At 36.5% G+C, this 27,953-nt stretch overlaps 1 protein-coding gene across 4 annotated transcripts in view; it reads left to right on the forward strand.

The window, feature by feature from the left end:
• WRN (WRN RecQ like helicase) overlaps positions 1–27,953 on the forward strand; it is a 124,092-nt gene that overhangs the window by 10,374 nt on the left and 85,765 nt on the right. For all 4 annotated transcript variants that reach the window (XM_036838769.1, XM_036838770.1, XM_036838771.1 and 1 more), the window contains exons 2-7: positions 16,125–16,229; positions 16,886–16,998; positions 20,370–20,515; positions 20,977–21,125; positions 22,222–22,371; positions 23,608–23,677. In XM_036838769.1, the coding sequence (XP_036694664.1) occupies positions 16,137–16,229; positions 16,886–16,998; positions 20,370–20,515; positions 20,977–21,125; positions 22,222–22,371; positions 23,608–23,677 (721 nt within the window). In that variant the 5' untranslated portion in view covers positions 16,125–16,136. The remainder of the gene's footprint in view (positions 1–16,124; positions 16,230–16,885; positions 16,999–20,369; positions 20,516–20,976; positions 21,126–22,221; positions 22,372–23,607; positions 23,678–27,953) is intronic.

The raw sequence follows: 27,953 nt of genomic DNA on the forward strand, positions 1-27,953 counted from the left end.
AATGAGGTATAATAGCAGTAACAGATCTATCACTACTCCTATCAGTATGCCAACTCATGTATAGCTGCAGTTTAAGAGATGTCACATCAGGTTTATCACTGTTTATCTTCACATCAACCCTGCGGTCAGTAGGGCAGGTAATAGATAATAATAATGTAATATAGTAAGGCAAGTAATATAATGGCAATTTAATCCCATTTTACAGATGAAGAAATGAAATTTTAGAAAAGTAGTGCCTTGTGCAAGACCACATGGATACTAAGTGGCCAAGTGTCACAGCATATTTTTCTAAAAAATTAAAGACCAATTCTCATACAAATATACAATGAGCACATCACATTTGTTTAATTCATTAATGAGGGCACCAACAGGAGATAAAATTGGTTCAAAGTGGAGCAAAGATTATATAGGTATAGGGTTCTCCAGAAAAATAGAACCAATAGGATATATATATAGATATAGAGAAAGATATTTACTGTGAGGGACTGCCTCATGCGATTGTGGAGGCTTAGAATTTCCACAATCTGCTATCAGCGAGCTGGAGGCCCAGGAAAGCCAGTGGTGTCATTCTAGACCAAATTTGGGGGCCTGAGAACCAGAGGAGCCAATGGTGTGAGACCTGATTAGAGTCCAGAGGCCTGAGAACCAGGAGTGCTGATGTGCAAGGGCAGGAGAAAATGGACATCTCCGCCCAAGCAAAGACCAAATTTCCCGTTCCTCTGCCTTTTTGTTCTACTGAGGTTCACAACAGATTGGATGATGCCCACCATTGGTGAGGGCAGTCTTCTTTACTCTGTCTACCTATTCAAATGCTAATCTCTGGAAATACCCTCCCAGACACACTCAGAAATAACTGTTTTACCAGCTCTGGGCTGGTAACCCTTAGGGCAGTCAAGTTAATACGTTAAATTTACCATCACATAAAGACATTGGAGAAAGAACTTTGAAACAATTGCTAGCTTAGGTACAGAGCTGTCCTACAGGGCAGTAAAAACCATAGGCTTTGAGATTATCTTTTCTGCTGGAGAGAATTCAGTTGCATTTTTACTAGATAAAATTTTACAAGTTAACATGTAACTTCATAGAGTCTGAGTTTTTAATCAATAGTAAATAATGAGTTAAATAAATGTATATTCCGTATGAAATAATCATTGGGTGGGCTTGTGCTCCTGTATGACACTGAAAGGACATATTGCCTTCTTTTTGTCTTACTTATAACTTTTGGATAATTTTTCTTGATACAACGCAACATTGGAGCCTGGGTTTTCTGACTCCAAGTCTAGATTTCTTTCCACTGTACTTCCCTGCTTCTTCTTAGTATAATTTTTAATGCTAGAGCACTCTGCTGACCTTTGCAAAATCAGCTAGCCTTTGTTATTAGTTTTCCTTTGTGTGTAGTGATGGTGATACAGCTTTGTTCCTTAGAGAAACTTTGTGAAACTCAATGGATATTTGTAAAATTTGCATCAATGCCCAAAGTGAGAAATTGAAATTTTAGCTTGTTTACTGTGACTTCTCTTTTGTGACATTTTGTTAGAAAATTTTAGAATAATTCTAAAATTCTTGCATTTTTGATTAAATAATCAGGTTTGTAAAATAGTGTATTTCATCAGGTTAGCCTTCATATATTTTGAACAAAACAGAATTGAACCATTTTAGGTAGTAACTGAAAATTTGTCCACATTAAACAATATAATTGTCTCTCAGAGTGAGGCATTGAAATACTGATAATTTTTTCCTGGACTTGAAATGGTTTTCTGTATGTGCCATTTAACTTAACAGTGTAGTGTTTTTTTGTTTTTTGGGGGATGCATTTCAAAAAGGTTGGGATTCTTTATTAGCCCTCAAGCAATTAGGCAAGTCAGTTACTGTGGTAACAGTAGGCATTAATTTCCTTACCTTACAGGTTTTAGGAACAAAGAAATCTCTGAGCTAATCCACTGAAACCCAACTTTCTCTTGAGACTGGTGTGAAGTCTGTCCGTTCTCTAGAAGATGACACCATTCTAAGGGAAAAATGTGCTTTTGAGATGAATTTCTACTCTGCCAGAGAGAAGTGTATAGTATGGTTTAAAAGCTATGTGGTGAAAAAGTTATCCCTTCTTAGCTAATTTGGAACTGCGATTGGTCTTAAATTTTCTAAATCTGTTACTAATTTAAATCTTAAATCTTATTGGTGTGATTTCTGTTGACATGAACTAGAAGTGGCTTGAGTGGATAGCTTATCCTACTATCTAATTGCTGTCAAATAAAATCACCTAAGATGACTTCTTTCAAAACATAATTTGTAATTTTGGCAGATAATCTCTTAACATTTATTTGGCTAATATTACTAACCCTATAGTAAGCTCACTCATTTAGCTATAATGAGGTTCATTTTGCAACTAATTTATCAAAAAGCTTTTCTTTTCCAAGGAGTTGCATTCTTATTAGGTATTTTATGAATGTATTGTGGTGATTTAAAAAAATAGCTATAGTGGGTTGTTAATCACAGCAGCATTGGATATTTTCTAGTCTTAGAGCATTTTGTCTGTGTTCTATAGCAGCAGTTGGCAAACTGGCTAGTAGGTCATATCTTACTTGCTGCTTGTACTGAATATGAGCCTAATGGTTTTTACGTTTTTAAGTGGCTGAAAAAAAAATAAAAAGAACAGTATTTCATAAAATTTGTGTAAATCCAGGTTTCACTGTGTATAAATAAAGTTTTATTAGAACATAACCATGCCTATTTCTTAAGTATTGTTTATAGCTTTTGTGCTATAGTGGCAAACTTGAATAGTTGGTGACAGCAACAGTCTGCCTGTAATATTTACTATCTGATCCTTTAGAGGAAAAGTTTGCTGACTCTTGTCCTATAGTATAAAAAATTTAACCTTGATTGTTCATTAAACAAACAAAAAAAATCTTTCCCACTTTTATTGGCATACGTTTCCCCCTATTGCAAAAAGGTAACACGTGTTCTTACAGAAAATTTGGAACATATAGAAAAGCATAAAGAAGAGAATTAAACGCTATCTGCATTTGTGGGATAACCACTTATATTTTGGTATACATTGCCAAAGACCTTTAAAAATGTATTTGTGGGGACTTCCCTGGTGGTCCAGTGGTTGAGACTTCACCTTCCAATGCAGTGTTGTGTGGGTTCGATCCCTGGTCGGGGAGCGAAGATCCCACATGCCTCGTGGCCAAAAAACCAAAACATAACAAGAAGCAATATTGTAACAAATTCAATAAAGATTTAAAAAATAGTCCACATCAAAAAAATCTTAAAAATGTGTTTGTGTGTGTGTGTGTGTGTATATATATATATATATATATATATATATATATAAAATATGTTAATATATACATATAGACAAATACACATCTTTATTTTCTGAAATTAGAGTCTAACTTGCTTTTTTCACTTGATAAATTATAAGAACATCTTTTTAGTGACTGCATAGTGCTCTGTTTTATGGCTGTACCATTATTTATTATTTAACCATTTTTCCATTGTTGGATGTATAGTCTGATTTCAACTTTTATTATTATAAATATTATATATTGCACTATATAATATATATTTTAAATATTGTGTATAACAAGGATGACTATCCTTGTATATAAATCTTTCTGGGGAATGCCGGTTATTTTTGTAAGATTAATTCTTAAAAATGTAACTATAGGTAAAATGGTGTGAAAACTAGAGAAGTATTTTGAAGGGATATCTTGGTATTGTGTGAAGAAACTCCCTTGGCCTGCCTTCGTGAAGATGGCTTATCTTCCATTTACCCTAGGTTCTGTTTAGACATACTAATTTTCACACTAGACCATCAAACTAGTCCTTTTAATAACTTGGCTGTTAAAGCATTTGATTGATGCTGATAGTTGATGGACTGGAAGAACTGGGCCAGTGCCCCACTCTGGGTTCATAGTTTTTCCTCACAATTCTACAGATGGGAAGGTAAATGATTTGCTGTGTGAGTGTTCCTAGTATCATTGTGGAGGCCATAGTGTGGAGTAATGCTCCAGGCCAGTATGAGTTGACATAGTAGACTCAGAAGCGGGGAGAAAAAGGAGATGTGCTCCAGTCTTAGGAGAATTCACTTCCTACTCCACTAATTAAGTAGATGCCCCAGACTACCACCCTGTCTCCTGTGGGCCTCTTGAAGGAAAATCCATTTGTTGGCATATTCCTACTCTTTCTCAACCACTCATTCAGTAGTGCACCTACAAAAATGTACCCAAGTATTTCACTCAAAGGATGATTTATGAAGGGGTATTGACTCTTAAAATTTCTAGGGATACTCACATCAGCTGCTAGTATTGATCTGTCTACAGCAGAGGTTAGAATTAAGAGGCCTGCAGGAAACTGGGTCTTAAAGTTGATATCAGATGGAAGATTGCATAGTAACATCCAGTTCTTTTGAAAAATTGGAAGGTCTGGCAACACTGGGTCCATACTGACTGTTGGCAAGAGTTAACTGGAGGGAAGTTAGTGCCTTCCAGTTTGTGCTGCAGCATAGTGACATGGGTTATAGGTAATGCAAGATTTTGATGGTTGCATATTTTTTATAATTTTCAGACATAAAAGCACTTTATAAGGCAAACATTCAAAGATTTATACTAGGTGAAATTATATTTGAACACTTTTTTTTAAAAAATACATTTATTTATTTTTGGCTGCATTGGGTCTTCGTTGCTGCACTCGAGCTTTCTCTAGTTGCGGCGAGCGGGGACTACTCTTTGTTGTGGTGTGCGGGCTTCTCATTGCCGTGGCTTCCCTTGTTGCAGAGCACTGACTCTAGGTTTGCGGGCTCAGTAGTTGTGGCTCGCAGGCTCTAGAGCACAGGCTCAGTAGTTGTGGCGCACAGGCTTAGTTGCTCTGCGGCATGTGGGATCTTCCTGGACCAGGGATCAAACCCGTGTCCCCTGCATTGGCAGGCGGATTCTTAAACACTGTGCCACCAGGGAAGTCCTGAACATTCTTTATGTAGATCCTTTTGTTAGCTACTTGAGTTCAATAACACGTACGGTTATGCATAGTAAACATGGTCAAAAAGAGTTGTGTTGTGGCTGTATCATGTAGTACTTCCTTCTGACTTTCCTGTTAAATAATTTCCTGTCTATTAATCACTTTAATTGGCTATGTGTATGTTATTTAATCATTGGGAAAGTTATGGGCGTTCTTTAAATTTTATTTGTCTTAGTTTTCATAATTTTACTACTAGCATAGAAAAGAGCAGGATTATTAGCTAATTATTAGTGTATGATATTTAGTGTTCTCTAATAGATTACAATTAATTTTATTAATTTTCTTATTATTTAATTTTTAATTATTTATTCGGGCTTTTGATGTGACAATATTGCAAACCCTGATTTTGATAGAATTTCATAATGTTTGTTTTTAGAATTTAAAGAACTAGTGTTTATGTCTAAAAATGATTAATTGAACACATGCAACTCATTTGATTCAATAAGGAAATATAAAGCTTTGTAACTTCAGAAACTCATTTAAAAATATATTTGATTATCCTGAAGTATATTTTGTGTACTTTAAAATTTTTGATTATTAAATTAAATGAAAATAAGTTATTTCAGTACCCTTAGTTTTTGTTTAGTCTCCTTAATTAAAAAAAATTTTTTTTGGATAGGATTTGTTTAGAAATATTCATAATGCAGACAGGCTAGACAATTGACAGAAAACTTTTCCCAAGGAATTAAAGACCTGTAGTATTTTAAGTACTTTATATTCTAATAGATTTAATTTCTATAGATACCTGCTTTCCCACTATGCCGTCTAAGATAGTGATTAAAGCTGGAAAGTCATCCAATTCATGAGTTGAACATAATAGTTAAGTATTTAATCAATAATTAGGCAGTAAAGGATTATTTCAGAATTGGATTTTGTCTTCCCATAATTCTTCACTTTTCAGCCTAAATCAATTGAGGTAGGGATGTCAAACAAAACACTCTGGTACCTTTTCATAAAACATCTATTTTACTAAACAAAAGATCTGAACTTTTGAAAGCGTCTTTGAGCAAAAAATAAGAACGAATTTAAGAGACTGATAAAGGAAATAATCAGATTGAGCTCAAGAAGCTGGTTACAGGATTGCACAATGAATAAAGCTCAGATTACCTCACTAGTTTGCTAAATCTGTTTTTTTCCCCTCCGCCTATGTGGAACACTATGTTTGGACCAGTGGGGCAAAGGAAGTGGAAGAGTTGCCATTTTTCAATTATTCTATTAGAAGGTATGTTGAAGATTTGTCAAGGACACAAAGACAACATTAATCCAGAAGATTAATGAAAAAAGTGTTCATCGCAGTTACGAATTCATAAATATTGGCAATGGTCCTCAGTTAGAAGGCTGTATAGAATCCTTGAAAAATGCCTGGAAGGACATTATTTGCTTGGTAAAGAAGTTCCAAAACCAACTGGGAATGAAAAATGAAGTGAAAAATGAATATATTGAAACATATGAGATATTATGGAAACAGTGGAAATTTGGGACTGGTAATAACAGGAAGGTATAAAGGCTTTATGTTAAGTTTCAAGGTAAAAAACCTGATATTCCAAGTAATATGTTGACTTACTCACAGAGAAGCTCTTGTATATTAAAATTTGCCTGTAGTTCTGAATTCTACATTAAATGATGTCATAAAAATGGTGAATCTAATGAAATCCAAGCTGCTACAGTACCTTCTTTTCAGCTTTAGGTGAAGAAATCTGATTAGCTATTTCATTACTGAAGTGTGTTGACAGTCCAAAGGAAGATTTATAAGCTAAAGGGAAAATTTCAAATTATTCTATGTGAATGACTCTTACTTTGCAGATTTATTGAAGTATAATAATTGGCTTCAAAAAATGGTATCCTTAACTGACATTTTGAGCACTTGAATTAACTTAATCAAAAGTGCAGTGATCGTGTGGAAAATATTAATATATTCACATGTACTGACAAAATTTATGGATACAGAGTAAAAATTCAGCTTTGTCAGAGTGAAGTTAAAATAATTTTAGAAGTGATTGTTTAATTGGTGTTATTTGAATTCTAAAGAAGGATTAATAATATTATTAGAGCAAAGCCAGTGTGTACCTGAGACAGAGCTTTTTAGCATTATATTGAAATACTTGGTATAAAAACATTCATTTTTGAAGCTTATTTACATCATCAGAAGAAATTAACGTATTTCTCAGTAGAAGAAAAGGAGAAGCATTAGATTTAAAGACTTTCAGCATCCTTGAAGTGCAATTTAAAGGATCGAATTGTTGGAATGCTGGTTAACAGTGAAAAAGGAGTCTTCAGTATATTGGAGCAAAGCCTCCTCTTTTGCCATTTGCTACCACTTGTGCTAACAATGCTTCTTGTGATGGTTGCTCTACAGAATATTAAGAATATGTTGTTAAAAGGTCTTAATCAGGAATTGTGTGTAACCATTTTAAGCATAAAGCATAACATACAAAAGTTATTTCATCTAGGACTTCCCTGGTGGTGCAGTGGTTAAGAATCCGCCTGCTAATGCAGGGGATATGGGTTCGAGCCCTGGTGCGGGAAGATCCCACATGCTGCGGAGCAACTAAGCCCACGTGCCACAACTACTGAGGCTGAGCTCTAGAGCCACAAGCCACAACTACTGAAGCCTGCGCACCTAGAGTCCGTGCTCCGCAACAAGAGAAGCCGCTGCAATGAGAAGCCCGCACACCGCAACGAAGAGTAGCCCCCACTCGCTGCAACTAGAGAAAGCCCGCGCACAGCAACGAAGACCCAACGCAGCCAAAAATAAATAAATTAATTAATTTAAAAAAAAAGTTATTCCATCTAAATGATTTCAAGTTTGTTTTTAAAAAGTTTGAAAATTTTAATTTTATAAAGAAGATGAAAGTTTCCCCAAATTTCATATTCGCACTCCCAGATCCCCTTCCCAGCATGCTGTAAAAAGTTTCATTTTCTGAATGTGCCATGAACTTGAAGATGTTGTCAACTTCCGTATAAAACTTCATTTTTAAATGAAGCAGGCAATTGAGAGTCATCATGTATTTGAGTAAAATCAACAGATATCAAGCTTACTAAGCTGAATAGTTGACCCTTGATTAAAAAAGAATTTCTGCACAAAAAAGAACTTAAAAGTCCCTGTAAGTGTTATCAGTGGAATCAATAGGAAATATATTAATCAAAGAACTGAAAACGGTGGAAAAGGAAAATTGGAGGATAAGAAAGGAACTAAAACATTATTTCCTAAATAAAATACTCAATAGAATTACTGTGGTAGAACAAATATGGCTGAAAATTAAATCGGTATTTGTTGAATGCACTGAACAACTCATTGGTCTTAGGAAGCTTACTTGATCTTTCCTGTCTTACAGGACTTCCAGAGGAGTTGTACTGATGGGCTCAGTGTGTTGGTGGGCTAGACCTTGAGATTACAACTGGGGAGATCTGTGAATAGAGATACTGCCTCCTAGTGCTTCAGTGGAAGACTTACAGTCTTTGTCCTCAGTTTGCAGCTTCCTGAGGGACCCTAAGAGCTGAGACTGCTGGTGGTAAATAGAGTTATACCGGTAAAGTAAAATAACAATCCACTCAAGGAATCCAGCATAGGGGAAAGAAGACCAACAGAACATCCAAAATAGGAAGCTCCCATTGACACAGATCTTTGAAACAGTTAGACTATAACTTTTACGAAAGAAAGAAATTATAAGCACATTTAGGGAGACTCAACTAGAGTACAAAGAAACTTTCTGAAACTAACAATCGAGATCTCAACATTATAAAAATTCAGGAGGCAAATTGAAAAACGACTATGAAATGAAGTTGAGAATGTTGAGAATGAAATTAGCATCTTGGAAATCAAGTGGAAGAAGTCTCTTTGAAATACAGAACAAAATTAAAGAGGATGTCGTCAGGTAGGAATAAGTAGACACCAGCAGAAGAAATTCGGGCAAGAAATTCACTGGAATGTGAATAAATGCTGTAGAAGGAAAAAAGGAATAGATTATGGCAATTAATAACTAAACTAGTAACAGGGGTATATTAGTTTGCTACAGCTGCCATAATTAAGTACCACAAACTAGAAGAGTCAACAGAAATTTATTGTTCTACAGTTGTGGAGGCTAGAAGTCCGAAATCACTTTGTTGGCAGAGTTGTTTTTTTTCCGAGGGCTGCGAGGGAAGGGCCTGTTTCTGGCCTGCCTTCGTGGCTTGTAGATGACTCTTTTCCATGTGTTTCTTCACATCATCCTCCAGCTACGCATGTCTTGTCTCTGTGTCCAAATTTCTCCTTTTTATAAAGACACCACTCATTTTGGATTAGGGACGACCCTAATGACCTCATTGAAATTTTGTTACCTCTGTAATGACTGTATCTCCAAACAAAGTCACACTGAGTTACTTGGAGATTAGGACTCCATCCTATCTTGTATTGGGGAGAGATACAATTCAACCTATAACAAGGGGAAAATTTTCTCATCTTAAGTAAAGACTTGGAAAGGAGTCTTTTCCAAGGACTCACTGATTCCAAGGAGAGTAAAGAGTGTACACTTAGGCTCTTAAAAATATGAAAATCCTTAAACATCTTTAATGCTCCCAGATGGGAAAAATATTAGTCACAATTGAAGAAAGCATCAGAAAAACAATGGACTTCTTACTTGTGACATTAAAAGGCAGAAGACTGTAAGAGAACATCTACAAACTGCTGAGAGACTGTTATGTTCAGCTAACACATCATTTTCTTACCTATTTGAAAAATAAATTTTCACATATGCAGGGGATCAGTGCTTATCACCTACATATTCTACTTGAGGAAAATAATTGAAAAAAACCTCTGAACAAACAGTTGAATCAGAACAGAGATTCAAGGTTGACAAGATTAAGGGAAGAGGAAACTATAGTAAGCAATATATACATTTACATATATATTTAAATTTATATAAACATATTAAAATGGATGATGAAATTGGTTACATAAATGTTTAGAAAATAGTAAGGATTCTTGAAACTTAAGAGCAATACTAGAAAACAGGCTGTAGCCAAAACCGTATCAGCAAAAAAACAGTAGTTAGAAGGATGGGGAACTCAAAACATTCTAAGAGTTTGCCTTGCTGGGTAGAGGGACAGTGCAAACGTCAGGTCTTGGTGGGGAAGGGATATAGTTTTACTATTTTGCTGAGATAGTAGAGTAATAGGATGGGAAAAAAGTGAAATTTTAACACTGGCAATGGTAAAAAAGAGTTTGAATGGTAGTTTCACACAGTTGGAAAAAATGGACAAAGAATAAGAGGAAACTGAAGAAAGGAAGGTAAATATTAATCAAAGTAAGATGAAAGGGAAAGCTCAAGTTCTTACACTAACTGTGAATGAGATGAATCTCCTTATTGAAAGAGATGTGTTCAAATTGGGCTGTTCAAAACCAAAACCAGAGAAATAAACCACAACAAAAATCCCAGGTGTATGTTGTTTAAAGCCAGCCTTTTAAAAAGTGATAAAAGTTGAAAAGTAGCAGGTAGTGGTGGATAGATACGTGAGATTATTCCAGGAAAGTCCAAACCAGAACAAATCAAAATATATTATTTATTTCAAAGAGGAGCTTATTATCCTTTAATGGCTCAAAGTGAAGCATTATGAAATGATAAGACTTGATTTTAGTAAAAGACGTGTCAACACTGTTCATACTCAACAACGTAACAGCTGAATACATAATTTAAAAATTCTATTATTCAATGACTTGGATCCCTCCCAAGAATAACCTTTATCTGATCAATGATTAAAATCCTCATGTAGGGACTTCCCTGGTGGTCCAGTGGTTAAGACTTCGCCTTCCAATGCAGGGGGTGCAGGTTTGATCCCTGGTTGGGGAGCTAAGATCCCACATGCCTAGGGGCCGGATGAACCAAAACATAAAACAGAAGCAATATTGTAACAAATTCAGTAAGACTTTAAAATGGTCCACATCAAAAAAAAAAAAAATCTTAAAAAAAAGAAAAAGCTTTAAAAAAAAATCCTCATGTATGCTGAAGAATTTCCCTACTGCTACAACTTTACTTTTCTGTGTGCTTATTATCTGTCCCAAGATCTAAGTAAATTTGACACAAATGTTAGGTTTGTAAACAGTTTTACTTCCAAATTCTTTGCCTGGAGACATCTAGACAGAATTTTGTATGCAAAAAAGTATTTAGGTCTAAAAATTAGACTTTTTTTTTTTTTTTAATTTTATTTATTTATTTATGGCTGTATTGGGTCTTCGTTTCTGTGCGAGGGCTTTCTCTAGTTGCGGCAAGCGGGGGCCACTCTTCATCGCGGTGCGCGGGCCTCTCACTATCGCAGCCTCTCTTGTTGCGGAGCACAGGCTCCAGACGCACAGGCTCAGTAGTTGTGGCTCACGGGCCCAGTTGCTCCGCGGCATGTGGGATCTTCCCAGACCAGGGCTCGAACCCGTGTCCCCTGCATTGGCAGGTAGATTCTTAACCACTGCACCACCAGGGAAGCCCCTAAAAATTAGACATTTAAAATTAAAATGATTTTAGCGTTATAGGTGGCTGCAGGGAGGAGTTATTGAAGTTTATTTCTGTTTTGGCAGTGTGAATGAATTACTTACAGAATTCCAAGACTTTATAGTTGTTTTATAGAATTGTTTATTATTTTCAGAAAACTCAATTTTCTGGCAGTTTTGCAAATGATCTACTCTGCATGTAGCAAAAGCTTGTTTTCCAGTTTAATAAAAATGTATTTTAAGGTTAAGAATAGACTCTCCTTTCCTGTGTGTGTGTGTCTGTGTCTGTGTGTGTATATGTATATGTATATACACATACTTTGGGATCAACTTTTGACTGTCAAGGGTTTTGGATTTGTGGCAAATATAAACTTATTAATAACCACTAACATTTGTAAAATGCCTTATAATGAATAAGGCATATATAGTTTATATATTTTATCTTATTACATATAATGCAGGTGGTAGCACTAACATTTGCATTGTCAGTTCTGGTTCACTGAATCATAGATCTTCCCCAATGCCAAACTTTGCTAATGATTCAAAGAGCACCAAGTGCAGATGGAATATTCCTTTTTTTTTTTTTTTGGAGGAACCCCAAACTCTCACACACAGATTCCAAAAATGTCCTTTTCTTATGCATTAGTACATGTTATGGTTTTGGATTAGCAGAATAGTTTTGAGCAATGTGTGCAAAAAAAAAAAAAAAAACTGCGCAAAGGAAGTTTTCATTTTGAAACTCCTCTGTTTTATATTTTCTAAATTACACAGCTTACTGATGTTGACTTAAAAAATATGTACAAAAAAAAAATATGTACAACGTGAGAGTTGTGAATTAAGTTTTATTTGGGGCAAAATGAGGACTATAGCCTGGGAGACAGCATTTCAGATAGCTCTGAGAAACTGCTCCGAAGAGCTAAGGGGGAAGGTCAGTATATATGTGATTTTGGTGAAGGGGAAGTACATACAATCAAGCACATATTTTTTGCAGAAGGTTTTTGCTAGTCACGAGGAGCAGACGTCACCATGAAGGATTTTAGTGCTTTTCCAGATATGAGGAGATACAAGAGTTGGGCTCATAAAATCGTCTCCTGAAAATATCTAACTATCTGAAGACCAGTTTTTCCCAGAGCGCAGAGGGCCTTATTCCTGCTCTCCACCCTGAACTCCTTTCAGGGGGTGTTGAAAGTCAGCCGCTGCAGCAGCACATGGTTTAATCCTTGTACAGGTAGATGGCAAGTGCCAATGGCAAGTACCAATTGTAGTTGACAGGGCCCCCTCATGGTCATAAATTGGACCATGATTTGGGAGGCATTTCATGACCATTTTGTCCTGTGGTGCTAGGAAGGCTCATTCCTAGGTCTGGCGAAAATTTCGCTGATAGGCCACTCAGTCTGCTATTACTGGACTAGGTCTGATTAACAATAGTCAAAGGACCACCTGTCTTACTAGTCTGTTATGGTCCAGAAAAAAATTCCGCCTTGTTGCATCATCTTCCCATATCTAGAGTTGCACTATTACAATTATTGATCTCATATAAAACTATGTATTTTTGTTGGAGGCTCAGTCACACATTTGGTAATGCAAGGAACAACAATCTTGTAAAACAGGCAAAATACAAACAACATAGCTAGCAGTATTATTAAAGTCGTAAGTAAGAATTTTTTTTAAATTAATTAATTAGTTTACTTTTGGCTGCGTTGGGTCTTCATTGCAGTGTGCGGGCTTTCTCTAGTTGCGGCGAGCGGGGGTGGGGGGGTGGCTTCTCACTGCGGTGGCTTCTCGTTGCGGAGCATGGGCTCTAGGCGCACGGGCTTCAGTAGTTGTGGCTCACGGGCTCTAGAGCGCAGGCTCAGTAGTTGTGGCTTGCGGGCTCTAGAGCGCAGGCTCAGTAGCTGTGGCTCGCGGGCTCTAGAGCGCAGGCTCTAGGTTAGTTGCTCTGTGGCTTGTGGGATCTTCCCAGACCAGGGCTCAAACCCGTGTCCCTGCGTTGGCAGGCGGATTCTTAACCACTGCGCCACCAGGGAAGCTCCTGGATTGATTTTTAAAATTAACATAGGATCATGCCCATGATAGGAAAACATTTGATTCATACGCAAAGGTCCAAGAAGTCTAGAAAATGTTACAAAGGATCATACAAGCCAGGTCCAGGATCTTGGGCTAACTGTCTGCTTTTGATGTCTTCTTCCTCTCATCCTAGTGTGAGCGTAGTTTCTCCTCCGAGCATTGTTTTAAGGTGATTTTGAGGTCAGCCATAATCTCTATAGGCGAGTCCAGTGTAGGGACCCTTTGTAAGTGGGAATTAATCCGAATCAGTTCTTTTCAGTTTCAGTGTGCATGAGCTAGTTAAGAGTCCCTGATAAGAGTCCTTCTGTCTAGGTTGGAGATAGTCCTTTAAATTATGTCTTTTCCAGTATGCATAATCCCCTGGTTGCAGGTCGTGGGGCATCTGATCTTCATCCAAAAGATTACTGAGATAAGCTTCAAAACCAAACTTAGAGTGCCCTTTTAATAATTTAATTAAACTTTGCATTAATATAACCTAACAGCAAGGAACTATCTAGGAAGTGAGTCTTAGTAAATACAGACCTCCATTAACAAAACTGGGATTTCTGGGATTTCATATTCATTGAAACATAATCTGTTTTCTCTCTAAAATTACCCTCATTTCTTCCAAATATAACCAAATTAAGACCAATTTGTTTGCAAAATAAGTCTGGTCTCAATAAACTTGGCCTGATGATTAATATAACTATAATTGATCATATAGACTTTTTTGCTTTGACGAAACTTTTATAAGGAGTCTCAAACTGCACTTTTAAAAGACCTCTCAGGGCTAGGGAAGTCATGACAATGGCTTATCACAGATTTCGCCTGACAGATCTAGGTGAATTCCTCCCTTTTCAAGGTCCCCCAAATACCTTGAGATTTCTGTCTCAACTCTCATGTTGTGCATTTTTTTTAAGTCTATACTGACTACCCCCCATTTTCCAGACATAATTAATAAAGCCAGAATTCCAGGCTTATTTAGGATAAGCAGCCTAGATAGGTTAGTTATATCTGGCTAACATTTTCTCGATAGATACTCTGGTATTTTTCTGCTAGTGGATACCATTGATAGATTTACAAGGCTACCATCCAGTTTGAGGTCATTAGCACATTTGATGGTTGAGGTCTTTCATTCCTTCTTCCCCAGTAGGGCCAGTGAGTTCCCCTTTCCTGCTGTTAATCCTTTCCTTCCCAGTGCATAAGAATGATGGAGTTTGTTCTGTATGGAAAATTTGTTTGCCAAAGTAATCTTTAAAAATTTTCTTTCATACATTAATATTAGTGTTCTCAGTTTTGGGGGTTTATGCTTGGGAAAATGAGCACTTAAATGGATACTTTATGGATATTGTTTAATTTTTTCAGAATTTGTATTGCTAAATATCAGTAGGGGGACTTCCCTGGTGGCACAGTGGTTAAGAATCCACCTGCTAATGCAGGGGACAGGGGTTCTATCCCTGGTCCGGGAAGATCCCACATGCCGCGGAGCAACTAAGCCCATGTGCCACAACTACTGAGCCCACGTGCCACAACTACTGAAGTCTGTGCGCCTAGAGCCCGTGCTCCACAACAAGAGAAGCCACCGCGATAAGATGCCCGCGCACCGCAGTGAAGAGTAGCCCCCGCTCACCGCAACTAGAGAAAGCCCGCGCACAGCAACAAAGACCCAACGCAGCCTAAATAAATAAATTAATTAAAAAAAAATCAGTAGGGATAACAGGCTATCCCATAATCATAAATAGTTGCTTTGATTATTTCATATTGACATTGTTTCATCATAAGAATCTTCAGGTGTATACTAAAAACTGCTGTGCCTTTACTAGAAATCTGAGATAACGGGAACTAAGGTTGGGGTTTGAAGAATTTTATTAAGAACTTAAGGCCACTTCAGTTTAGTGTGTTAAGTCACATGAGGATATGGATCTGTTTTATCTTTAACAGAAAGAGTATGTCATGGTTTTCCTATTAATTGTATTTTCTACAACCATTCTTGAAGTGTGGTTTATATTGAGTAGAGCCCTCAAAGCTTGTAACAGATTTTTAAAAAATATTCTCAATGAAACTCTTATTCTTAGGGAGACTGGTTCACTTGTTAGGCCAAGAGTGTAATTAAAAACCCTTAATATAGAAAAGCTTATCTATCTCAAAATTCTCTTCAGGTAGACTTGTGAACAGTTTAACGGTTTGATGAGTTTACTTAGATCTTAGGAAAGATGATAAGAAAATTAAAGTTGTCAAAAAATTTGTAGCAGTTTATACACCCAGATATTCTCATTGTAAATGAGATAAAGATTATTTTTTAAAAGGATCAAAGTCAGAGAATAATAAAATTTTGAAACTGCTAGAACCTTAGAACTCAATTAAACTGGCTCAATTATTTTGAAAAGAAGAAATACTAAATGTATGGTCATTAGAGCTAGCATGTTGTATGTTTCTTTTTCTTTTGCGATTCCAGCTCTTATAACCTATATTTGGGCCTAGATGCCGTAACTTAATTTAAACATGTATATTTGGATCTTCAATCATATTGATAGGTCTATCTCTGAGTTTTCTTACAAAGACTGTATTTATTCACAAAGTAATGTTTTTTGGATTTTGCAACTAGAACCTTTTAAAGATGAATGAACAAACATTGGAAACAACACAGCAGCGGAAACTTCCTGAATGGATGTCTACGCAGAAGAAGACATATAGTGTAGAAGAAAGAAAGGTATGCCGTTCATTGATTATTCTTTAAGATGGAAAATTTAATGTGCATTTGACTGTAAAATGAGTCAATCCTAACTTGTAAACTTCAAGCCATTATTTACGTTTAGAGTTGCTGTTGTGTGAATGAACCAGAATCTAGTCATTGAATGGATGAATGGGATTAAATTTTAACTGGGTTTACAAAAATGAGAATTCTTACTCTATACTTTCCCTTTTTATCTGGTTTACATGGTTGACCTTGCCAGTTTGTTCCAATTCAGATAATAATTTAGACAGTATTTATTTTGGTGAATTTTTATGGTTAAGTGAGTTTTAAGTCTTCATAGATTTAAGCTCCATCAACCAGTCTTAAGCATTTTATGGCAACATTATTGCATGTAGAATACTAATATAATTGAAGAAAAAATTTAATAAAATAAATGCTTTTATGAAAATAGGATTAGAAGTTTGCAAATAAATTTGTTAGAAAAATAATTTTACAGTGGGTAGCTTTATCTTTGTTAAATTGTCCGTATGACTTCATTAATCTATAAAGCATTAGTTGATAAAACTTAGAACTATAATTTGAATGCCTCAGTGAACTTTATTATTTCAGTGAATATTTATTATTTAATGTGAATTTTATTTGTGCCTTTTCGGAATTTTGTTTAACTCAAGGCATCTGTTCAGAAGAGTGTTTTGGAAGATGACCTCCCCTTCTTAGAATTCCCTGGATCCATTGTGTACAGTTATGAAGCTAATGATTGTTCTTTCCTATCAGAAGATATTAGGTAAAGATTTAAATTTCCTACTTTCATTTGAATTTGGACCCTTAGAATGTAACTATTATGGTAATATTTATATGTGTATTGAGTTTTACAGTTGAGGTGTGTTCAGTACGTAATTACTTATACATGTAAAATATCACTGATAAGTTCTAATTCTGCTTTTTAAATAAAAACTTAAAATCACTGAATTAAATTTGTAATGTACCTGTTTGTTCATTCATAAGCCTTTCTATTACTCTAGCTAATTTTTTTGACTTTTCAGTACTTAAGATGTTATATATAGAACACACCAGTTTAGGAAAAACATGCAAAAATTCTTCAACCTCTAAAACGCCCCTTTCTATTTCATTAAAAATACCAACATAGTAATATTGAATAGTGATTGTGATTGTCTCTGTTGCATTTAGTTAGCAACAATTATAGCAAATGATCCTTAAAAAGAACATTAAAAATGACTTAGTATTTTTTAAATTGTCTGGTTAAATTAGTACTCTGCAATAATGCAGTCTAAGGCTCTTGAAGCATTTTACAAGGAGAAATAGGGAATTCATTCAGATCTTTGAAGTTATTATACCTATCCTTTTTTTTTGTTTTTTTTTTAAACTGTTACACATTGGCTTAGAAGAAGCAGAGGTAAGTTAAGCTATTTATTAATGGTCTCCTGGTAGATGTATTCTAGAAATAGCATTCAGGTGTCCTCACTCCCACTATAGTTATCTGGCTACTTTTGGGACTCATTAAATAGAACTAAATTGTCTCACAGAGAAGGTAAAATCTGTTAGTTATGATTATGTATTAACTCTACCATCTTACCTTTGACAATGCTATAGTATGTCCTATCTGAAGGCAATAAGCGTGTTTTGAAGAGTGTAGTTCTGATGAATTGTATGTTTTATGGAAGGCAGGCAAGTTTTTTTAATTTTCACCTCCTTTGGTTACTTTAAAGATTTTTGCTATTCCAGGTTTTCAGCAATTAGATTATGATGTGCCTTTGTGTAGTGTGGTTTGTGTTTATCTTGCTTGGGGGTTCAGTGAACTTTTTGGATCTGTGAGTTTATAGTTTCATCATATTTGAATAATTTCTTCAAATGTGTTTTTTCTCACATCCTGTTATTCTCCTCTTTTGCCACTCTCAATGCAGATAGGTTAGATTGCTTGATACTGTGTTGTTGGTCACGAGGCGCTTTCAGTGTTTAAAATTTTTTCTTTCATTCTTTTTTCTCTCTGCGCTTCAGTTTGAATAGTTTCTTTGGCTCTGTCTGCAAGTTCACGTATTTATTTTTTTTATTCTGTAGTGTCTGTTCTGCTGTTATCCCATCCTGTGAATTTTAAATTTTGTTGTATTTTTCATCTCTAGAAGTTCCATTTGTTTCTTTTTAAAAATATCTTCTAGTTTGGCTCTTACCATATTCATGTTTTCTTTTAAATCTTTGAACATGTTCAGCATGTTTATAATAGCTGTTTTAATATCCTCTTCTGTTAATTCCACTATACTAGTTATTTTTCCTGTTAAATGATTTTTATCCTGCTTATGAGTCATGTTTTCCTGTTTTTTTTCCCGTGGCTGACAATTTTTGATTGGATGTTGTGATTTTACCTTGTTGAATGTTAGATTTTATTGTCTTTCTTGAAGGAAAGGAGCTTTGCTCTGTCAGGCAGTTAAGTTACCTGAAGATCAGACTTACATTTTGAGGCTTATTTTTAAGCTTTTTTAGGGCATATCTACGGTAGCCTTTATTCTGGACATGATTTCGCCCTGTAATGGGTGTGACCTTTCTGGAGTCTTTGTTGACTGCCCCAGGTGATCAAAAAGAATCTACTCCAACTTTTCAGAACTTCAATGCCTCTGACCTCTATGTAAGCCCTAGGAGCTGTCCAGCTTACAGTTCCCTGGTTTTTCTTTGTCTAGCCTCGTAGTGTCACTGCATGCTTGCACGTCCTTTCCTGCCTAGCTCCCTCCTCCCCAGGACTCTACCCACAACTTATAGCTGCCTCCTCTTCTCTGGCTCTGAGCTCTGTCTCCCAATTCAGTGCTCTGCTTTGGACTCTCCTCCCTGCTCTGTTATCTGGAATGTTCCAGGCAGAAAGCTGGGGCAGCAGTAGGCCTTACCATTTATTTCCTTCCCTCAGAGAGCATAGTCCTGAACTGCCCATTGTCTAGTGTCTGAAAACTGCTGTTTATATATTTTGTCCAATTTTCTATTTGTTCATGAAAGAAAGTTATGACTGATCAGTGTTATTTCATCTTAGCCCAAAGCAGAGGTTGAGTTTAAAAAAATTTTTAAAGTACATTTTTCACTTTTAAAAATTGTGAAATAGTCATATATAAATAATAATATAACAAGCACCCATATTCCTTCCACTAGCTTTATCAAATCTTAATATTAATTTTCTTCAAATCTTTATTAAGACATGAAACAATAAAATACAACTGAAGCCCGTGTATGCCCTTTCTGATTCCCTCCTCTGCAGTCCTCTGAGAGAACTTCTGTCACGAGTTCAGTGTTTAGCATTCCCTCACATATTTTTTATAATTTTCATAATTTTATATCCCCAAATATCATATACTATTGCTTTCCCATTTAGAAACTTTAAAAATAATGCTATCAAACTCTGTTTATGTTCTGCCACTTGTCTTTTTCACTCAACATTTTATATTCTTGAGAATTTTTCTTTTTGGTTTGGTATATGAAGTTCTATTTAAACTTTTATATAATGTTACATTGTCTCAATATGTTACAGTTTGTTCATTCTCTTGTTGATGGAAATGTAGTGTGTCCCTTTTTGCCAGTTGGAACAGTATTGCAATGAACATTCTTAAACATTTCTGTCTGTGCACATATGAGAGTTTCATATATTTATGAGAAAAACTTGTCAGTTCATGCTGTTTACACATCTTTAGCTAGATATTGTCAGTTTTTTCCAAGAGGATTTTATCAGTTTAAACATTCACCAGTATGTGAGTGGTCCCACTGGTAGATACCCTTCTCAGCATTTAATATTGTGAAGCTTTAATTTTTGTCAGTCAGGTAGATGTGAAATTGTGTAGATTCAATTTACATTCCTCTGAGTTCTATTGAGATTTTGTATCTTCATATATGTATTTGAATTTATTGGCCATTTGGATTTCCTTTGGGGAATTGCCTGTTCCTATTTCCCTCCTTTTTTTTTTTGCCCCCACTGGATTATTTCTCTTTTTCGTACTGACTTTTCAAGGAATTTTTAATATTTTCTGAATATTCATTATCAGTTATATGTATAACAGATATCTTCTACTGTTTGTGGCTTGTCTTTTGACATTTTGAATGATGTCTTTAGTTATGTAGAAATTAAAATTTTAATGTAATTAATTTACACTGTTTTTCCCCGTTTAGCATGAGTGTATCTGATGGAGATGTGGTAGGATTTGACATGGAATGGCCACCAATATACAGTAAAGGGAAACTGAGCAAAGTTGCACTAATCCAGCTGTGTGTGTCAGAGAGCAAATGTTACTTGTTTCATATTTCTTCTATGTCAGGTTGGTATCTCTTTTATTTGTTTCATTTTTATATGGTTGATAATTGTATTATATCAACTTTATCCATATGAAATTAAACTCTCGAATTAACTGGTGCTTCTCTCATCACCTTATGTTTACTTAAGTATTTATGTTCCACCTGATTCACTCATATCCCTGTTTTATTTAATTTTTACATCGTCTCTGTCAAGCGTTGATATTATTCCTGTTTTAGAGAGTAGAGAACTGAAGTGTAGAGGGGCTAAATTTTAGTGACAACAGAGGTAGCATTTATGTTAGTTGTTTTTCTGTCATTTATCAATCAGGACTTTTTGCTTTAGGCAAGAAAAGCAACACTCAAGTTAAGTGTGTTTCTGAATTTAAACTTAAACAGAAGTTTAAGTATAAACATAGAATGTGTAAGAAGTAGAAAATCTATCAAATTTGATAGAACCTATGGAAATAATAAAAAAATGTTACAGTTTTCCCTCAGGGATTAAAAATGTTGCTTGAAAATGAAGCAATTAAAAAGGCAGGTGTAGGAATTGAAGGAGATCAGTGGAAACTTCTACGTGACTTTGACATCAAATTGAAGAGTTTTGTGGAGCTGACAGATGTTGCCAATGAAAAGGTAGACATAATACGTATATTATTTTCACAAACAAGAAATTTGTGTTTCACAGAATGTCCCTTCTGTTTTAGATTTTTTTGAAGAAATAGTGTAGGCTATATAATGTTTTTGTAAAAAAGAAGTCCCCAATGAGTGTTCCATAATGAAAACCTTCAGTTCTAATCCATTGCCTTAGCAAGCAGTTTCTTTTTTTTTTTTTAAAGAAAGCTGCGTTTTATAGCTACTTTATTTATTTATTTATTTATTTTTGGCTGTGTTGGGTCTTCGGTTCGTGCGAGGGCTTTCTCCAGTTGCGGCAAGCGGGAGCCACTCTTCATCGCGGAGCGGGGACCGCTCTTCATCGCGGTGCGCGGGCCTTTCACTATCGCGGCCCCTCCCGTTGCGGGGCACAGGCTCCAGACGCGCAGGCTCAGTAGTTGTGGCTCACGGGCCCAGTTGCTCCGTGGCATGTGGGATCTTCCCAGACCAGGGCTCGAACCCGTGTCCCCTGCATTAGCAGGCAGATTCTCAACCACTGCGCCACCAGGGAAGCCCAGCAAGCAGTTTCTTTAAGCAAGCACCCTCTCCCATATTTAGTATTATTTCACTTTGTTTCATATATATGCAAATTTAAATATTGTATTTTAAGTTTATCTCTTTAATCCATCTATATCAATATCTTTTTTTTTTTAAGAGCATAATGCAGCTCTTGTGGTATGATGCTCTTAGTGGAAGTTTGACCATCACTTCCATCACCCGTATTTCACCTATTTTATTCATGTAGTCATTAAGTTAAATTCTCATATTAGCCAACTATTCATTTGGCTGAGAAGTAGAAACCCTACCAACCTATTCAGCTTTTGTCTGTGAATGATGCTTCGACAGTCCAAGAATTTTAATACCTACGTTGGGGAAATTCCAGAATTAAATTCTTATAATGTGAACTGCAAATGAGGTTTTTAGTGACAGGAAATCTATTAAGGACTATCTCTGCCTTATATTTTGGTGTAACATTTCCAGCTTTATGTGTGACATGATCATTTGGTATCAGATAATTAGGAATATCTGAAAATAGAAGGAAATAATTTTTGCTGAGTTGATTTTTCATTGCTTTTAGTTGAAATGTACAGAGACCTGGAGCCTCAGTGGTTTGGTTAAACACCTCTTTGGTAAACAGCTTCTGAAAGACAAGTCTATCCGCTGCAGCAACTGGAGTAAGTTTCCCCTCACTGAGGACCAGAAACTATATGCAGCCACTGATGCTTATGTATGTACCAGACATCTTTAGACTATGATCTGTTTGTTAAACTTTATAATAAATTACTTTATAAAAGTTTTATTGTGGTAGTGGCACAAACTTAACTAAAATCTTTTAAATCAGTTTGGCATTAAAAATACTTAGGAAGAAATTTAGTGAAACTTGTAATTCCGAGTATTAATTAGCAAGTACCAATCAACAGATTGTTTAATACTAGTTATTTTTATTGTCATGAAGCCAAAATAATGTCCAATTTGTATGTAAAAAATGTGAGTTCTCTGAAAACATGGAAGGCGAATAAGCTCAGACTGAGCAAGAACAAATGGTATTGATGATGTATTTTATTATAGGCCACTACAGAATAAAAATAACTACAGTACAGTTTCTATATTGAAACTGGCCTTATTTCTTATGTTTATATTTAAAATGTGGTAAAAATTTAGAAAAATTGCCTCCACAATTAGCTTTCTACTGCTGTTAGTCGGATGTATTTTCATATTTACATATTCGTACATAAGGAAATCTGGCCTTATATATATATATATATATATATATATATATAGCACTGTTGTTTGTTTGTTTCCAAGAAATGTATTTTATGTCCCAATGGGCTTTTTTTCCCCTTATACTTTTATTTGTAGATGAATATCTTATTGTTTACTTTTTTGCATCTGTTTTTATGAATGGAAGCTCCTTTTATTTATAAACAGAAAAAATTCAGTTTTGTGGGGAAATAGAAAGATAATTTTCCTTTATGTTCTGTTTAAAAAAATCAGAAAACTTGTTGAGAACTAGTACAAGTTCTGTAGCATTTTTATTCATGAGAAATCCGTGTGACTTGATTGTTCCTATTAACAGTAGCTAGAAGGAGGACTGTATATACACTGACTAATGGCTAATAATGAGATAATGGGGAATGGGTATCTGTAGTCAAACAGTTTTCTCTTACTTGATTGTATTTTGTTAGATTCCATTTATAAGTTATTTGATTTCGTTACCTGCTCATAATATTGGACGTTAAAATGTGAAAATTTTTATTTTAAGGTGTAGACAGCTGCTTTCTGCATTCTCACAGTTGGTGTGGTGAATAAATAAAGACATTTAGATCTTTGCGTAACTTAATAGGTTGAATTCAGCTTTTTGGGTGCCTTGGGAATCATTGTTTTAGATTTTTGTAAAGATGGGACATGAAATTTTATTTGGTGATCTTTAGTATACTGTTTTCATTTTTTTGTTTTCCTGTAGGCTGGTTTCATCATTTATCAAAAATTAGAAAATTTGGGAGATGCTGTACAGATACTTGCTATGCATGAAGGTATGTTATGGTCTGAAAATAAAAGGTAAAATGTGAATTTGCTCATTTGTGAGGTTTGTCTCCAAAAAGTATTCACACATGTGCAAAATATTTAGTATTATTACAACTTCTTGATTGTCTGAGCAGTGTTGACATTAGGACGAGGTCTATTTGGCCAAAGCTTAGGGCTTCAGGCATGTTGGTTGTAGCAAAGCAGGACTTAACTACTTTTCCTTTGTAGCATTGCTGTTCATTAGGCTTCTAGAGTTGGGTCTTAATAACATCAGTGATACAGCCACCCACCTCTCAGTCTGGAGATTATACATCTTTGCTATAAATATTTGAAGCATATAAGATGCTTTATAGTGCCCTGGTTTAAATTTCTAAATTTTCTCCAGGATACGATAACTCTGCTGTTTTTCTCCAAACAGAGTGGCCACTTCCTCCCTCCCTTCTTTCCTTCCAGCAGTGTCAACCTCACCTTTCTCAAATTTCCCCCATGTATATACAGACGATATTTTCAAACGACCACTTTTGGTTTGTATTATAAGTTTGTGTTTTTTCTTTTATTAAAGGATACAAGAAGATTAGAACATCAGAAAATAAAAAGATGTTTGCACATTGTTTCTCACTTAAAATACTAGCTTATTCCCAAGATGGTAGCTAATAAACACTAAATGATATAGTAGTTAAATATATTTTTATTCATTTATTAAATATTATCCAGCCCTTTACGAATGGAGATCCAGCAGTGAACAAGACAGGCACGATCTGTTTCTTGAGAGGGAAACCTACAACTTTATGGGGGATATAGGTGAACCAGAAACAGGCAGTATAGGAAGATGAGGCTTATGATGTGGGGAAAAAAGGTGTTACGGTTAGCATATAGGAGAGGCATCCATGCGTATTTGGAGGTATTAGAGAGTATTTTATGGAGAAAGTGATGTTTACGGCAAGACCTGAAATATGAGCAGGAGTCAGCTAGCTGAAGAGCAGAGGAGAAGTGTCAAAGGCACAGGAAATAGCAGGGGCCAAGTTTCAGAGGTAAGAGGTATCTATAGACAACTGAAAGCAGTAAAGCATGGTGAGCTATTGAATACGACAGGGTGAGGGGTGTAGGAGAAGCAGAAAAAGGAAAGCAGATAGGCCATGTTAGGGGTTTACACTTCCTCCTAAGAGTTATTGAGGGCTTTAAGCACAGGAGTGACGTGAATTACATTAAAAAATACGAACTTGGACTGTAGAGCAGAAAATGGGTTCTGGAGGGCAAGGGTCACAGTGGAAAGACCTGTTAGGAGGCTGTGCCCATAATCCAAGTGAGAGGTGATGGTGACCTGGCTTGATTGGTTATATTGAGGATGGAGAGAAGTGGATAGATGCGAAAGACATTTAATAGGGCAGTAGAATGAAGAGAATTTAATGTGATGGTGTGAGCCATGTGCCAAGGATCAGTCCTGTGCTGTTGGCATGAGCAACAGCGATGAGAAACATTGCAGAGGAGGAGCAGGATTTGGGGTCGAGGAGTCATACCGTTGGTTTTAGGCACGTTAAAGGAAGGAAGCCTGCGAGCTAGCGAAATGGAGGTGGTGGCCCGTAGGCACTTAGATACCCAGCCTGTAACTCAGGGGAGAGTTTGAGTTAAAGGTAAAGAATTAGGAGTTTGAGATAAAGAAGTGGGGCTGAGAGTCTCGAGGAACTCTTAGTAGTTAATGTTTGCATGGAGGAGGGGACACCAGAGGAGCTGCCATGGGCATAGAAGGAAACGAGGAGGTGGGGTGTGCAGCAGGCCAAGGAAAGAGCATGTTTTTTGTAGGAGGGTGTTATCAACTGTTTTAAATTTTCCTGGGAGTCTCAGAAGCTGAGGACTCAGAATTAGTCTTGGATTTGGCAATGTGGCAATCATTTGTAATCTTTCACTGCAGCAGCTTTGGTGCACTGGGTGACAGAAGGGTATATCGAGGAGAGAGTGGTCATGGGGGCACAAAAAAGTGTCACAGGCTTGGGTACCATGAAAGTACTGTAACCGAAGCAAGAGTGGAGTAGTGGAATGATGTGGGAGAAATCACGTTTGCGTGAATAGAGGACTAAGATGTAAGGAAAGTGAGAAAGCTTGTGTAAGTAACTTTTTTTTTTTTTAATTTAAGAAGCTTGGTTTGGAAAGGGAATATTTATTCATTTATTCATATACCATATTTGTTGGGTGTTTATTATGGGTCAGGCAGTGTACCACTTGCTGACGAAAATGCACTGAACAAAACAGACCAAACCTCTTTACTTCATTTGTCTGAGTGAGGGAATGATGCCCAAGGGGAGAACATGGAAGGCGTGAGGGGAAGAAAGAGCAGAGTGTCCGAGGGACAGTGAGTGTAACTGAGGTGAAATGAGTAAGGGTGAGAGGAATAGGAAATGAGGCCGGAAAAGTAGCTTGGGCCAGATCATTTAGGGCCTTACAGGCTGTGAATCTGACTTCATATTTTATTAACTAAAATAAATACAATGGTGAGTGATGCGAAATCCTTATAGGGTTTGGAGCAGCAGAATGATGTGATTAAATTTTTGTCTTAAAAGTATTTTTCTGGACGCTGTAGGAGGGAAAGTGTTTAGGCAGGGAAGTCGGTTTGGAGGCTATTGTAATAGTCCAGACAAGATGATAATTGTGTGGATTAGGCTGGTAGCAGCAGAGGGGGTGAGAAGCAGTAGAGGGTGTATGTATTTGCTGATGAATTCTCTGTGGGGGGTGAGATGTAGAGAGTGAGAGAACAATCAGGGTATTTTGGTTGGATCCACTGAGTGAATGGGAGGGTCAGTCACAGTGGCAAGATTATGAGGAGAGCAGATTTGAGTGAGAAAAATGTAGATTTCTGTTTTGGCCATGCTAAGTTTTAGAGGCTTATTCATATCCAAGGAGATATCTTAGTTGGAAACATGATTCTGGAGTGCGTTCAGGTGGTTGGAGATACAACTTGGCGGTCGTCAGCATACAGATGGTAGTTAAACTGGAGAAGATAAAATAGGGAGCGAGTGGAATAAAGAACAGAAGAGGCCCAAGTATTGACGTCAAGGGCACACCAACCTCTAGCGGTCAGGAAGATGAGGCGCATGCAGCAAAGAGGCCTGTGAAGGGGCAGTGATGGAGGAGGAAACACAGGAGGGTGGTGTTCAGAAGCCAGAGAAGAAAATGGTGTGAGTCCGAGTAAGTCATCTGTTTTCAGTGCCTCTGAGAATTTGAGTGAGATGAGCAACTAGGATTAACCGTTATATTTGACTGTGTGGAGGCCGTCGGTAACCTTTCTAAAAGCAGCTTTTGGAAGAAGCTTAGTGGGAGTCAGTTTAGGAGAAAATGGAATTAGAAAATTTGAAGACAGTGAGTATGGACAATTCTTTCTTTCAAGGAATTTTGCTGTAAATGGGAGTAGTGATACGAATGCAGACTAATCAGCAGATTGGTGGGGGAAGACGAGATAATTCTCATTGTTGTTTCTGTTTTCTTAATGAAGTAAGAAGTGAAGTTGTTCTCTGAGTAAAACGAGGGACAGGCAGGTGTTGGGGGCATGAAGAGAGAGAAAGAGGGATGAAATAGTCATCTTGAGAGTGGGAGAGTGGCAAATGTAGAATAACTAAGTCATTACTGAGGGTTCGTCGAGGTCTGTGCATGAATTTAAAGCAAAGTGTCATAATCATAATTGTGTTTTATTTTCAACTATATTCAACTGTTTGGGTATAGGCATCAAGTAGGTAAAAAAAAGTGGGTTTAATTAGTGTTTTGCCATAGAAGAAGGAAGGAGCAAAAGAGTTGAGTCCACAGGAAGGAATGATTAATATGGGTAAGGAAGGACCGTAAGACATGGGTGATGGGGGGAGTGACAAGGGTAATGGGTAAGGAAAAGGCGGTAGGTCAGTGGACTTGGTTCTGAAAGTGTGAAAGAATTGTTGTATTGGGGAAAGCGTGTTGGAAGGAAAGATAGCATGCAGGTGTTCTCAGTATGGAATGCTTGTAATTGAAGTTTGGAAATGGTGACTTTACTGGCAATTGTAAGATCAAGGGTATGGTTATGGGAAGGAGTGGCTGAGGTCAGTTGAGGAAAAGATGGTTGGAAATGGAGGGAATGAGGAACTGAAAAGGCCATACTCTTAGGTGGCCAGGAATTATCAAGTTACCTGTGAATGTTCAAGTTACCAGGAATTATCACAGGAGTAGTAGGGAAGGAAGAGACAGTGAACCAGGCGCCGAAATCTTCAATGAATGATGTAATTGTGAGATCACAGGATAACTGCAGCAAGCAGGAGTAGCTAATGG

The sequence above is a fragment of the Balaenoptera musculus genome, chromosome 21 (genome assembly GCF_009873245.2).
Source record: "Balaenoptera musculus isolate JJ_BM4_2016_0621 chromosome 21, mBalMus1.pri.v3, whole genome shotgun sequence".
In the NCBI taxonomy this organism is placed as follows: domain Eukaryota; kingdom Metazoa; phylum Chordata; class Mammalia; order Artiodactyla; family Balaenopteridae; genus Balaenoptera; species Balaenoptera musculus.